This window comes from Alexandromys fortis, unplaced genomic scaffold, assembly GCF_014885135.2.
Source record: "Alexandromys fortis isolate MF-2015 unplaced genomic scaffold, M_Fortis_MF-2015_v1.1 scaffold_139, whole genome shotgun sequence".
In the NCBI taxonomy this organism is placed as follows: Eukaryota; Metazoa; Chordata; class Mammalia; order Rodentia; family Cricetidae; genus Alexandromys; species Alexandromys fortis.
In genome coordinates, this window is record NW_026068020.1 from 175,242 (window position 1) to 190,474 (window position 15,233).

The window sequence follows — 15,233 nt, forward strand, 5'->3', positions numbered from 1 at the left end:
AAAAAAAAAAAAAAAAAAAGAAAGAAAGAAAGAAAAAGAAAAAGATCGGTTCATGTCTTTATGGCTTGTTTGTGTCATTCCTTTTCATCGCTGGGTAATGCTCCATAGTTCGGATATATTATCACTTGTCTATTTGCCTATTTGAAGGCCATCTTGACAGTTTCCCCTTCGAGCTGCATGGAGTATGCGTGCAAATTTCATGTGGGAATGTTTCTATCAGCTGTGCTGTGGTTGCTGGGTATTAGTGAGATGGTAGTCTTGTAACCATCTGTTGCCCACTGATTATGCAGAGCGTCCTGCTGCACGCTCTCTTGCTGGTGTTGGTGCTGGCAGTCATTTGCATTTGTGGGCATCCTGTGAGCACACGCAGTGCGTGTCTGGGTTCTCATGGGGGCACCTTAGGCGCTTACTTGCCGTCTGCATCATCTTTGAGATTGGTTTACTTCCCACTTTAGAATTTGCTGCCCTTCCAGTTGTTTGCCTTTTAACTGTGTACCCACCGCTGTTCCCTGCTTGCTCATCTTTTTTTGTTTGGGGAAGAGTGTGGATTACGTCAGTTTGCTGAATGGACTGCGAGACTGCTGAGGATGTCTCTTGCCTTATGGATGAGAGATGTAAAAATGACCTCAGCAGCAGTGCAATAGGAGAGGGCGGTGATGCTTCTTCCTCGTAACCTGTGAATTTGGCTTCTGTGAGTGATTATGGAGTTGAAGGAAGGCAAAGATAATGCTTTATTTACCCTGTTGTTTGTTAGATCGTAGACAGTTCCCGCTATAAAGGACGTCATACTTGGGGGTTAGAGTATGGAAACTCTACTTTGGTTTAAGTCTTCTAGCTTTCCCGTGCTTAAACTGTGTACTTGGTGGTGAGCTAACTAGGTAACAGGCTGAAGACAGAAGCCTTGATCAGGGAGGTATTTTTGTTCTGTTGGGTCCACTTCCCCTCTGCCGTTTGTCCATCCACCTGTTCATCCATCCACCCAGTTTTCATTAACATAGCAAGCATCCTTGTTTCAGGCCCTGTTCTGAGACCTAGGAATGTAAAATTCAACTCTCAGAGAGCTTGCACTAAGGAAGAAGGGAGTCAGCTCATCAGATAAGAGAGGCCTCCTCCTATTTTACCTAATAATTGCTAATGCCGGCAGTAACCAGAGTGGTGATGTGATGTTTTTTTCAGGGACAGATTCATACCAGTGTGCAATGCCAGCTGAAGTATGGACCTCTCGCCTTAGTTCTTGGTGATAAGACAACCAAAAAACTGAATGAGTACAGCCGAGTGATAACAGTAGATGGGAACATATGCTCTGGGAAGAACAAGCTCGCAAAGGAGATCGCAGAGAAGCTAGGTATGGACATCATGCAGGATGACCCTAGCTTTTCAGGCATGTGGCTGCTATCCCACCTACAATTTGCTTTCTGTTGACTAGGTAAATTTAGGCCTAAGGTAGGTCTTTCACATTTTTTTAGTTGCTTATTTAATATATGCCTATAATCTCCAGTGCTTGAGAGACTGAGGCAGGAAGACTGCCATGAAATCGAGGCAAGCTAGGGCTATATAGTGAGTACTAGACCAGCCAAAGCTTCATAGAAAGACCCTATCTCAAAAAGACTGAATTGTGGAGCAGGGTTGGGGTTCAAATGTAGTAAATTTAAAAATTGGGATTGGCTTTTCCCTGGGAGTGCAGCAGAGCACCTACCTGAACTGCATTGCCAGAGGAGCTGTCACTGTGTTTGCTTTCCCATGGGATGATGGGGAGATAGGCTGACCTGCTCCAGTTCTGGGTGCAGCAGTCTGCTCTTGCCTTTGATGGTGTTGGACAGCAGCAGTGGGGTGAGGATTGGAAGGACCGCCATGTGCTGCTGGGTGGCAGGAAATGGTGAAGCCTGCTCTTTAGCCATTGTCCCCAGCACCTCATGTGCTCCTTGAGCATGTGAAGAAGTGTGGGCCCAAAGGTGACTTCCCTTGGGCTCTGATGCCCAGCCCTGACCATAGCATTCACATTTTCTTTGTGTTTTTGTCCAACCACGCACTTCGAGTGGTAGTGGTCAGCCATGCTTCCTCTGGGTGTTCTCTACCTTAGGCATGAAGCACTTTCCAGAAGCAGGCATCCAGTACTCAAGCAGCACCACAGGCGATGGAAAGCCCCTCCCCACGGAATTTAGTGGCAGCTGTAGCTTAGAGAAATTTTATGATAATCCCAAAAGCAACGATGGCAACAGCTACCGCCTGCAGTCCTGGCTGTATGCCAGCCGCCTCCTACAGTACTCAGACGCCCTGGAACATCTGTTGAGCACAGGTACCGCTTTGTTCCTGGTCAGGGGTGGTGGGCTTTCCCTTTCTTGATCCCATTCTGAATAAAGGTTTTCTGAAAAGGTACTTTAGGCAAGCTTATAGAAGTAATGTCACTGCTTTAAGTATAAACCAAGCTGGAGGATGGAGCACACGGGTGACTGGGAGAATGTGAAGTCGAACTCATCAGGATAGACTGTGTGTCCTGTATAGACATGAATGACAGCCAGTGGGTTTTCTGGAGGGACAGTGGCCAGGCTAGAAATTGTCACAGAATAAAAGTTAAACCTTGAAAAGATGGCAAAAGTTGGAAGGAGACAAAATATGCAGGGTCTCAGGGGCCCCTACAGTTAGGGAGAGTGTGTCCTAAGATGCTATTCAAGCTGGGTGTATTTGGACAAGCAAAGTTTAGAGTGAGAGACTGGTAGCAAAGACTCGAAAGCAAGGGCATGACAGAACAGGAATGTGTGTAGATGAGGTCAGGATATAGCCCCTTCCCTGGGAAGCAGCAAAGTTGTTAACTTGGACCTGAACCCAGAATATCCTGAAAACTGACAGCAGGCGTACTGTGCCATATGCCAGGAACTGTATTCACAGTGGCACAGTATGTTGGGGGGGAAGGGGGGGCTATGGCTGGTATTTAAGGCTGTGTCTACTCTTTTTTTTTTTTTTTTTTGATTTTCGAGACAGGGTTTCTCCGTATCTTTTGGTTCCTGTCCTGGAACTAGCTCTCTAGCTCTTGTAGACCAGGCAGGCCTCGAACTCACAGAGATCCGCCTGCCTCTGCCTCCCGAGTGCTGGGATTAAAGGCATGTGCCACCACCGCCCGGCTGGCTGTGTCTACTCTTGTGTGGTTATGAGTGAACTGTGTGGGAGAGGGAGTGGCTGATGTTTAAGGCTCAGTCTACTTTGTATGGCAGTGGCTGCCCCATGCTTGATAGACAGACAGTGTGGGAAAAACCAGGTGGTTTGTGTTTAAGGCTGTGTCTGCTTCCTGTGTCAGTGGCTTCCCTGTGGTTGATTGTGGTTTTAGACAAGTTCAGGTGTCCCTGAAAGTTGGACCAGTGATTCTGATTCTGAGCTGAGCTAGAAGAACAAAGATGTGTTTTCAGCACGGCCTCAAGATAGCTGATAAAGCTGCTTCACAGATTCCCATTTGTCCCAGAAGAATCTGGTTTTTATTCCCCAATTTTGTTAATGATTAGTTTTCTTCCAAGGATGGAAAAGCTCTGGGCTTGATTAGTATTGTTCCTAGGAACTTATGTGATCTGGAGTCTTCTTGGGTTCCGTACCAGGACCTCCCTCAGGGAAATCCAAGCAGTAGCTTGGAAATGATATTGGCCCTCAGGGCAGTCCTTGGTTGTTTTTTTGTTTGTTTGTTTGTTTGTTTGTTTTGTTTTTGTTTTTTAGCATATTCTACCCTATTTCCTAACCATTTGTTTCTTAAATTAAAAAGAAACATTTTACATGTTCAATGAACAGTGATTTGCTTCGTTTTATGCTGTGTTCAGTTACTATTTTGTGAGTAAGTACCTGCTGTGTGCTAGGCTCATTCCTCAAGCCAGGAATACTGCAGGAAGGAAGCTTCTGTTTTAATTGGAGCATAGAGACTGACTGTAAAGATGCGTGGCAGAAGTGAGTTGGTGGGAGTGCTCTAGGGAAGCTGGTCCTAGATGAAGTTACATAACAACCAGCTAACTTCTCAAACACTGGACAACGAGTTTTCTCTGCGTGGTGAGTGGAGCCAGGGCCCGTTTTTCCATAGGGGAAGGTTCTGCCTAGACCCAGCGGGATGGATTGCAGGGAATTTTGTCCTGAGTATCATGAGGACCACATTGCCGTGAGTGAAGCTGGCAGTGATGGCAATAAAGGTGAGAAGTGGCCAGCTTAGAATATTGGACTGGAGGTCGTTACTCTGAAGGAGAGGAGGCCATTAGGAGATATGAGCCCAACTTTATCAGCCCAGTTTGCAAGTGGCCTGCTGCTGCTGAGCAGGGAGAGTGCAGATATCATTGGCAGAGGCTATGAGCTTCCTTGCCTTCTCATTGAGTGTGACTGGAGCGATTACCTTTGGCTGCTTCAGCACCACCACCTCAAAGACAGGAGTGTCCCCGGCTGGCTGCCCATCTCTCAGATCATATTAACAGACGTGGAAGACCCTGGACCTAGAGAAAGAAGTGGTCATTACATATCTGGTCTAGAAAGTGTATTTGATTGGAGAGTTAAGCATGTCTCTGTCAACATAAAATAGTGCTCTGAACCAGGCTCTTCTTTGGGACGTAATTGCTCTGATGCAGAAACCTGAAGCTGCTGTTGAAAGAGAGCAAGATACTTTTCTTTAATGATGGAGACGGTCTAAGGAGAAACAGGAATGTTACTTTGACCCTATGGTACAGCACTTTGCCAAATGCTGGAATTCCACCTCTTGTGGCAAGATCAGGACATGAATTTGTCCCATTTCCAGACACATGAGATAACAAAGAGTTATTAAATTACTCTGAACTTGGGATATTTTTATACTTAATTCTTTATATTTAGAAAATATATATATGTATATATATATACATATATATATAGTTTTATGTTTGAGAGAATTTGAGGATGGTTATGATGAGTAAGATGTGAAGTATAGGAAGAGTTGACCTGGGATCTGAGAGGTCACAGTGAGGCTGAAGTAGCTGGTTTAGAACCCATCTTCCTCTTCTGTTCCAGGTGATGGAGGAGACAGTGTTACCCCAAAGTAAAAAAGCACTGTGGTTTTAAATGTGTTTTCCACTTGTAACAGTGTAGTCTTTGAATGTATTTGTAAGAACTAGAATTGTAAGTGACTGGGCTTTTGTTTTCCATTTCTAAAATGAAATTTCTAGTTAGCAGTACTTTTTATTCATTTGGTTTAAAACTGTTTACCTGTTTCAACAGGACAAGGTGTGGTCTTGGAGCGCTCCATCTACAGTGACTTTGTCTTCCTGGAGGCAATGTACAACCAGGGCTTCATCCGAAAGGAGTGTGAGTTGTGCCCTCTGCTGATGGGGATACCTCCACAGAGGCCGAGGGGAGGGTATTTTGTGCTGTTGCATACCACATTCCCCAGGAGAAAGGGAGCAAAGCAAGCTCCCATTGTCCTTGTCATCCTAAATAGATATCTTTTGTCCATTCACTTACCCTAGAGGCATCCTTGATGTTCAGGAAAACTCTGCATCCCGCAGCTCCCCTCGCTATACCCCAAGAGACCCTTGGTCCTGAGGTCAGCCCACAGCTCCACTAGTTTTCCTTGGCCTCTATAACTAATTTTGCTAAACTCTCCAGGTCTAGTGTGTAGTTTTTATGAAATTGGGCCATTTTATTTTCCCTGTCAGTTTCTGTACAGTTGCCCCTCTAACAAATTAGTGAGCCTGTTTTAGGGACATTGGCAGATGACAAAGGAGAAAGGATAAAAGTCCATTGGTTAAAGCCAGTTAGCCTGGGAACCCTGGGGCAGTTGCTGTGCCTGTAAGGAGTTTGGGCTATACGGTGCTTGGCCTGAGTCAGTTTCAGTGTTAGGTTCTTGCCTGTGTGCTTGATGGCTGTACCAGTGGGTACTGAAATCTAATGGTCAGCGTGAGTATAGTCGGTCAGGGAAACTGAGACAAGCAAAAGGATAGTTGTAATCTGAAACTCTGGCTCTGCTGTATCCTGGTGGCTAGAAGTCGTCCATCTGTGTGTGTGAAGCGGAAGGAGTGGGCAAGGAACAGCTGCCCTGTACATGCCAAGCGGCAGTTGAGGTTGGCCAACAGGTATTTCTGGGGGCCACTGTACACAGCTCTGCCTGGATGCTCGGGGATCTCAGGCAAGGCTTTTGTTATCCTAGGGACAGGAATGAAGCCACAGAAATGATGAGTGGCAACACAGCGTCCCTGAGCACCCTCCGCTTTGCTCTGGAGTGCTAGGGAAAGAGCCTGGGGCCTGACTGACGTGTGGCAGGGCTGGGAGTCATTGCCAGGGACAGCTCCTGCAGTGAATGGCCTTCAGGGGTCAGACACGAGTGCCAGAGGGAGTGAGAACAGATCCATTGTCAGCAGCAGGCTGGGGGGTTGGGGGGGGACTGGCCAGTGGTGTGGAGTGTCAATGCATGACAGGGCATGGACAGGTAAGGGCTGGCCTAGGGAAGAAAGCTTGGATGTCTTCTGGAAGTCCTGAGGGGTCGCTGAGCATTTTAAGTGTGAGAAGGAAGATTTGGTAGTTAGAAGCTCACAGAAGTGTCTGGAAAGAACATACATGGTGAGGAAAAGACCAAGGGGAGGAGGCCAGTTGGGAGGAGGTTGGAAGGGAACATGTTGGGATAGGACTAAGTTGGAGGACACACTGGCAGCGGGAACTGTCTACTGAGGAGGCTGAAGCTGACCAAGAGGGAACAGTGCTCAGTCTTGCAGAAGCACGGGAGGAGAGTGAATGGAGACCAGTTTCTAGAATGAAGAAGAGTCAGTTTCTCCGAGGTGGTTTCTGTTTGGGTGTCCTGGGTACAAGACTCTCTTAAATGGGCTCAGGGTATACTTAAACACAGATTCACGCTGCTGTGGCCTGAGGGGTTGATGCCAGCAGGCGTGGTCTGGTGTCAGCGCCTGCAGTGGGCCTGTTTTCACTTGGTGATGCTCGTGAGTGATAACAGTGGTGACCAGGTCCTGGGTGCAGCTACTGAGGAGATGGAAACCCCATGGATAAAGCTCCATGGTTGTGTGTGCCCAGAGAGAGCTGAAGAGTGTGAGGGGGTGGCCTTGCCACCTAGTTTGTAACAGGTGACCATTGGATTTTACATGTGTAAGGTTGGAGACTGTAGCCAGTCATATTAGTGCCAGGATAGGGAAAAGTACATTGGCGGAAGTTAGTGGCATCCAGTGAGGAAAAGAGGCCTAAGGAATAGGATGTTGACAGACGTAAGCAGGCAAATGAAGATGAAACAGAGGAAGCAAGGTAGTACATTACCTTAGCAGAGTGCAAGGCTGCTGCATTGCAGGTCTAGCACGTAGGGCTCATGGGGGTGTGGTCAGGGCAGTCTGTGCAAGTGCCCTATGTCCATAGGCATGCCTCCTCCATCACGCTTTCCCTACTACAGTGGTCTTGGTCACAGTCCAGTCCAAAGATAGCCTTCGACACAGTGACACAGGCGGGTCACTGGGGTGTTCTATGAAGTGGAAGAAGTGTCTTTCTGTGGGCCTTGGTGTGAGCATCCACTTGTCATTCAGGAAGATTTTACCATACAAGCAGTTCTTTCTCAACACTGCCCAGAGGCACCCTGTTGGGGGCTGATGTGGACATGGTGTGCGTGTCCAAAGGAGTGGGATTTAATCCTTTTGAATAACAAACCTCCGATTACCAGGACTGTTTGAAAAGGGTGAAGTGACTGCTCCAGTCTCAGGACTCCCAAATTATTTTGGTGTGAATCTGATTCAGTGGGTAGTTACATATAGTCCATTCAACTCTCTGAAATATTCTGAACCTGGAAAAGTGGAGCTTGAGTTTTCAGTTGAATTTTTTAAGAAATGCTTTCTGAACTCCCTGTAGACCAGACCCTCATTTGTGTTCATAAAGAAATAGATACATAGCAGGTGTATCATATATCCCAGCTAAAGAAACACACGAGGAGAACTGGTGTGCTTCCAACTCTCCCAGAAGTGAGGAAGACATACTCAGGGTCTGTCCTGTGCACAGCAGTTGGGATGTCAGAAGTCTATAGCTGTCTAGAGTTTGATGGTGATGGGCTCTCTTGTGTAGGTGTGGACCACTACAATGAAATAAAACGGCTCACTCTCCCAGAGTACCTGCCACCCCATGTAGTCATCTATATCGATGTGCCAGTACCAGAGATACAGAAACGGATCCAGAAGAAAGGAGATGTAAGTCGGTACCCATGCAAGCCAGGTGTCTACAAGTTTTTGTGATCAGCATGTGCCAGTTCCCAGTGACCCCACAAGGCAGGAGGGCCCAGCGAGAGCTTATCTATCCCCTGAGCCATTCTTGTGGGGAGGCAAAGTGAGCATATCTTCTGTCCTTTCTCTTCTCTTCTCTCTTCTCTTCTTCTCTTCTCTTCTCTTCTCTTCTCTTCTCTTCTCTTCTCTTCTCTTCTCTTCTCTTCTCTTCTCTTCGGGGTCTCATGTCCTATTGTCCTAGAGATGAAAGTGATTTGGATGTCCTTTCAAGCGTCATGTAAATTTGAAGGGTGTTTTGTGTTGAGTTTATGTTACAAGCAAGGAAGTATATTGCCTTAACAGAGGGCAAGGCTGGCTGGCACATGGCAAGTCTAGCAAGCAGGGCAAAGCCTGGCTTTCTCCTTGGGCTTATATGGGTGTGGAAGAATGCACATCTGCATGTGATTCCCTGTCGCCCCTACAGTGCTTTTGTGGCCCCTCACCTGTTACTACTAAGTGCCTGTGTCTGTCAGACAGAAGTGCCCGCAGTTCGTGCCTGGCACCCCTGTTCTGGAGTAATGTTCCCAGGTGGAGTGAATTCTCCACCTTTATAGACAGCTGGCTGGTCCATTTTCCTGTGCCTGGTCTAGGTGCCAGGGCTGCAGGCACTCAGGAAATGGGTGACTTTTTTTATTTTTATGAACAACTTTAGTGAGGTGGGATTTATACTTGATTACATGCACCAGTTGAAATTTGCAGCTGATTTTTAGCCAACTTAGCAAATTGTGGCAGCTTCTATCCAATCCAGTTTTGGAGTGTTTTCTTTATTTCTGTACGTCAGAACAGTAGGCTAGTCTTCTTTTCCTCCCTCTCCTCTTCCCTCCCACAAATGTCTCATGAGTCCTCTGTATCAACTACAGAATGCTGGGACTGAGTGTTAACTGGATAGGTGAGTTCCCACCCAGCAGCTGTGTTCTGGTAGAGGAGCCCTGTCCTGAGCAAGGAAATGAGCAAAAGCCACAGAAGACGAGCCTGGGAGAAGAATGAATCTTAGCTTTGGCTAAACTGTCCACTCTTAATTGACAAGAGAAGTGAAAGAGTGAAGGAGGAGTGGAGGAGGGAGAGAAGGGAAGAGCAGAAAGGTAGAGAGGGGTCTACAGTAGGAGAAAGTGCAGGCCGATGGGAGAGACTGGGCCTCGCAGTCTCTGTGGTTTCTCGTTGCCTGCTCTTGATGTGAGGTACAGCGAGACAGGCGGGGCTTCTCACAGGGACCTTCTTCCTGGCCCTGCTCTGTGAGAGGAGGGTCATGACATGGATTTCTCTGTAGTCAGGAACAGTTCTCGCTGGTTGTGCCCCCACCACCTGTCCCCTAAAGCTCTTGCAGCTTGTCGGTCCTTAGGAAAAAGCCGTGCCCCCAGTGTGCTCACGCCTTACACACTCACATGAGAAACGGAATCTGAAGGCTTCCTGCTCTTTGTCTCTGCTTCTGTTCAGCCACATGAAATGAAGGTCACCTCTGCCTATCTCCAGGACATCGAGAATGCCTACAAGAACACCTTCCTCCCCAAGATGAGGTGAGCCCAGCACAGTGCTCACATGCCAGACTCAGGCTGTCTTGCAGAGACTGCAGGAAGCCTTGTAGCTCAGAGCGTTTTCTCTCCCATTCACAGCCTCAGGCTGCAGAGCCAACAGGAGACTTTTCAGTTTAGGTTTTGTGAATTTGTTTGGGTTTTTTAAAATGCTTTTTCCCCTTCCAGTTAAATCCTTAAGATTCTTGATGCTAAAAATAAATTTTAGCATTAGAGGTACATTCTGAAAAATCGCTTGAAACACAGCATACCTGTGGAGGAACTCTATCAATACTCAGTCCTTTACACCCTTAGTCAGCATCCTAAGCAGTACTGGGGTTAGCATCACCACGTCTGTCTTCTTTCATTCCTGTTCATGTATTGAAGCATGAGGGAAGAATGCTTCCCCTCTCCACAGGGTTCTCAGGTCCTAGGTGTATCTGTATGTGTTACAGTTAAATTGTTTGATACTGAAAAGTTTTAGGGCATTGTTTAAATTCTCAAAGTTATGAATAAGAACAAAATGAAGCAAGTGGTTTTTAGCTCCTGCACAGCCGTACTGTGGTAGCATGAACACCAGAATACCCAGGTTCCAGCCTGTGGGGATGCTTGTCAGAGCAGGGGCTCTAGTGGCTTCTGGGCATTTGTGCAGACCTTCCATCTGTAATGCTGACCTTGTATCTCTCATTCTGTCTTACAGTGAGGAGTGTGAGGTTTTGGTGTACAGTACCTGGGAATCTGAAGACTCAACCAAGGTGGGGCAGTGCTAATCAATGGCACATGTTCTTAGACTTATGTGCAGGGTTCACCGGGCCACATGATGGGTTTGATTACTACTGGCTTTAGGAGCTTTGGCGAGTCATAAATGTTGGAGGGGGAGGGGCACTTGTTCTTCCTGGCAGCCTGGATTGCTTACACCCAAAATAATCACACAGAAGCTGTATTAACTTGGCCCATTAGCTCTAGTTTCTAATTGGCTAATTCTTACATCTTAATTTAACCCATTTTTATTAATCTGTATATCACCACGAGGTCGTGGCCTACCAGCAAAGTTCCAACATGTCTGACTCTGGCGGCTCCATAGTGTCTCTCTGACTCTGTCCTTTTTTCTCCCAGCATTCAGTCCACTTACCTAAGTTCTGCCCTATCAACAGGCCAAGGCAGTTTCTTTATTCAGTAATGGTAACCACAGCACACAGAGGGGACTCCCACATCACATAAACAGCAGTATCTGTCCTGCTCATTACCCTCCCTGAGCCATAAGTTGTTGATATTTTTAAAAAAAAAAAAAAATAGCTTTGTTTATACAATCTTAAAATCATAGATGGCAAAGATGTGAAACACTTCGGTACATATATGTATCACAGAGCATGACAGCTACATCTGGGTTCAGAGGAAAAGTTAGTTGTTTAAAGAGAGCTGTTTTCCTTTAGTCTGTGTTTTGTGAAACAGTTTTCAGGAAACTCAGTGAATACCAGCCAAGAAAATTCTGAAAGGAGTAATTTAGGACATTTGCTCTCCCACGTACAAAACCATATATATATATACAATAGCAAAAAACTCTCATTAATGCAAGAAGTAGTAAGTCACCCAGTTAGTGTGAATTCTTTTTGTTTCACCAGACTCAACACAGAGACCATCTTAGTATGGCAAAGCAAGTTCCTTTAAGATAATAATAATAAAAAAAAAAAGTGAAATAGGGAAAAGGTCATTTCTTAAATGGTATTAAGTCAATATCCATTCAGTGAAAAAACATAAGGCCAAAGTAAAGAAACAGAAGTTTAAGGCCATCCTGAGCGACATAGTGAATTCAAGACCGGCCTGAACTGCATAATGAGACCCTGATGATAATGACAAAAACTAACACCAAACCTCCCACAGGAGTTCCACGTTAAAGTTTTTCATTGTGTCTACAGCCTCAATTACCAGGGCTCAGTGAGGCATATTTGTAATGCCAGCACTTGGGAAGCAGGAAGATTACTGCAAGTTTGAGGCAGCCTGGTCTACATAATGAGTTCCAGATTAGCTAGGGCTATACAGCAAGACCTGGTCTCAGAAAGAAATGAAGGTCACGAGTTAGGAAATAATAAGAAGCATAGGAATTCAAGATTTGAGTGCCAGCTGAGGCCCCTCTGTCCTGCAGAAGGATCTTGCAGAGCTGGTGGCTATGAGCATCCTGTATGCCCAGTTCCTCTGTACAAAGGGCAGGAGGAAGGGGACCTGGTGAGCTCTCCCACTCGGGAATGGCCTATGAGAAGGATCCCGGGTCCTAGTGTAGCTCTGCTGCTTCCTGCTCTAAGCATTCTTGTCCTACCTGGTCTGAAAGGATGCTTTCATTACCTTCCTGGTCCAATGCTACCTTGTTCATATTCAATGTATTTTATACCTTTTGATTAGGTATCTATTTAAATGTATGTATCTTAGAATAATGCGCCTTTACGTGAGGTCCAAGCTGGGCGTGTGCTAGAAAAGCTTTGAGTATGAGAAAATGGCCTCTCTGAAAGGGCAGAACTGGAGGCCAGGGCTCTCCAGGAATGTGTTGGTGTTCAGGTTCCTCTGCTTCTCTGGTGGCTCTTTTCTTCTAGAGAAGACAAGGGTAGTCTGACCTTAATGTTGGCCATCTATCTAGTCTTACCTTTGTTCCAGTCTTCAGAGCAGCTCTGTCCCCTTGGTATTTGGCAGTGTTACGGCAGGGTCATGCTGAGCAGCACTTAGGTCCTGCCGTATTATTCTCCTTGACTTGTATGCCAAGAGTTTATAATATATAGTGTTGCCTCATTCACAGTGCTAAAATGGGTTCTCTGTTTCTATTGTTTTAGGTGGTAGAGGACATAGAATACCTTAAATACACCAAAGGGCCGTGGCTTGAACAGGATGACCGTACCTTTCACAACCTGCGGATGCTGTGAGTCACTGGGGGAGCAGGAACAGACGACTCCTTGGAGTACACTGCAGGGATCTGCTACATGCAGTAGAAGTAGACGATATTTGCATAGTTAATGCTTGGATTTGTTGTCACTAGCCAGTACTTCAGTATTTACCCTTTTCCTTTGCCGACAACTCTGGAATTCTCTAGTGGGTTCAGTATGTTGTTCATTGTTATTAATTCCACGATTATTTTGCTTCTACCCTGTGCTAGGCCTGGTTCTAGTTTGAAAGACTAGCATCAAATAAAATTCCTGCTCTCAGCAGAGACACATTTAAGTGGGAGATGGATAGCAAACCAGGGCTATTGTGTAACTATTGAGTCATAAAGGCCACTCCTCAGTCCTGGAGTGTGAGTGACCAGGGTGTGTAGGCCTTTGCATGAAGAGGCCTGAAGGAAGTAGGACTCAGCCTTATGTGTCTGAAGCTTACCAGGTATCAGGCCACAAATGGAGAGACTGAAGCAGTGACATGCTAGGGATGGGTTGTAGTCCCACAGTTAAGCCAGTGTGAGCAGGCAGAGGAGCCATGGTAGACGCAGATCAGGTGTGGGGAAAGACACTCCTTTCCGAGTTAGCCTTCTGTGGCATGTCAGTAGCAGGTTCTCAGAGGTGACATGTATGCATGAGGCCTCTCATTCCATCCTCGTCCTGCACAGGCTTCATGCAGATGTGCACACAACAGAGACTCCTGGAGGAGATGCTGTTTATTGTTTTATAGCTATTCCTACAAATTCAGGAATGACTTTGTAAAGAAAATATTGTTGATTTTGCTTATATAGCAAAATATTTCAGTATTTAGAGTCCCCCTTTTTAAAAGGGTTGCCTTTTGTTTCCTAGCTTGGTCTCAAACCCCTAGGTCCAAGTGACCATCTCATGATGCCTCTCCAGTGGTTGGAAAGACCAGCCTACACCAGCATTGCTGCCTTACTGTCTGTTAACTTACAGTGATGGGAACATGGCGTTTGGGGCATGCCTTTATATGAAGTCTTGCCACTGCACTGATACTGGGCCCAGGGCCTTGCACTTTGACACAGCAGCTATGGTCCCTTTGACCCTCCCTGGGCTGCCCACACCAGAATGGCCTTGGCACTCAGGTCTCTCTGCTCAATATCAGAAGTAAATGGCTGTGACTGCTTCAGAGCCCCTGCTTGGTGCTGTGGGGGGTGCCTCCTCAGTGGTGCCGGCATCCTTGGTCCTTGAGAGTGTAGGATGGGTCAACTGTGATTTCTCTACTTACTAGGTCAAGTGGAGCTATGGTCTCCTGTGTCCAGGACAGAGCCAGCTCACTAACATGCATGCAGTTAACAGCCCATTGCCTGTGATGCTGTGACTGCAGTCTCCAGCACAGCTGCGGGTGGCTGGAGTGAATGTGTGGTGTGCTGCAGCAAAATCAGATTCACGTGGGAGGAGGAGTCAGTATACTGAGTTTACTCATTTACAGCGCGGTGTTAAAGTGTGATCTCTACTTCTAATCAAACTGAAGTGTTAGGTACAAATTATTTTTCTCGTTGGTTGAAATGGACGTTGAAAGCTGAATAAGGGAGACACGGCATAGTGTGCACCAGACTGCAGGCCTGGGATAGGGTTGATCTAGCTAGAATGTGGGACAGGTCACTTGACCCTCTGTGCCTTGCTTTCTTCATCTTTACAATTTTAGCACTGAAGAGAACATGAGACTGATCTTGCTGACTAGAAAACAAAAGTAAGTGTAAGTACGGAGTTCACATGCGTTCCAGTCCATAGACTCACTGACCCTCGCTGCAGTAGTCTTAGTCAATGAAAGAAACCCACTTACAGACCCACATGTCCTCCATTGAAACGCAAGGCAAAGGCTCCTTCTGAATTTCCCTGCCTGTGGGCCCTCTGCGTGAGTGCTCTGCAGTCCTGCTCAGGATGCACACCACAGTCCAGCAGAGGCTGCAGCCTGCTGACAGACACAGTGAGAAACAGAAACAATAGGGAACTTCAGGTACCTCAGAAGCTCAAGTTCTCTGCTGGGTTGTAGTCAGCTGTGAGCTCCCTTTTTTGTTGTAGTAGTTTGTGCCTTGCTGTAAATGTGGCAAGGTATCAGGAAGGTATTCCCAACAGTTTCCACTGCTGGATGCACACTGGAAAACAAAAAGAAGCAGAGGTCATAAGCAGAAATGTAGTTTAAAAGTCTCCCAAAGGAAAGAAACTTTTCTTCATTAAAGAAAAGACACTTGATATCAGACTATCATGTCATGATTAGGTCAGAGGTGTTCTTGTGGGGGCTAGGCTAGTGCATCTCAGTGTGTCCACTTCTATCATGGTGACACATAAAGGGAGAAAAGGCTTAGCTCATGATTTGAAGGTTTGGGACCATGATCATTTGTCTTTGTGGCTTGGGCTTGTGTCAAAGCAACACAACATGGTGGCCACGTGTGGTAGAATAGGCCCCTCAGCTCATGGTGGCCAGGAAACAAAGGGCTGTGTGCTGAAGACCATACAGCCATAGGCTGGTGATTGTACCCATGAACACATAGACCTTTGGAGGAGAATATTAAGAATTCAACTGTTACTGGATGGCAGCGACACACGTCTTTAGT

At 46.4% G+C, this 15,233-nt stretch overlaps 1 protein-coding gene and 1 pseudogene across 2 annotated transcripts in view; both read left to right on the top strand.

Moving 5' to 3' along the window:
* Ndufa10 (NADH:ubiquinone oxidoreductase subunit A10) overlaps positions 1-15,233 on the top strand; it is a 49,737-nt gene that overhangs the window by 11,956 nt on the left and 22,548 nt on the right. For both annotated transcript variants that reach the window (XM_050163059.1, XM_050163061.1), the window contains exons 2-8: positions 1,177-1,345; positions 2,081-2,296; positions 5,209-5,295; positions 8,038-8,159; positions 9,666-9,745; positions 10,440-10,494; positions 12,559-12,644. In XM_050163059.1, coding sequence (XP_050019016.1) covers positions 1,177-1,345; positions 2,081-2,296; positions 5,209-5,295; positions 8,038-8,159; positions 9,666-9,745; positions 10,440-10,494; positions 12,559-12,644 — 815 coding nt within the window. The remainder of the gene's footprint in view (positions 1-1,176; positions 1,346-2,080; positions 2,297-5,208; positions 5,296-8,037; positions 8,160-9,665; positions 9,746-10,439; positions 10,495-12,558; positions 12,645-15,233) is intronic.
* LOC126514265 (signal peptidase complex subunit 3-like) lies at positions 3,044-5,195 on the top strand (annotated as a pseudogene).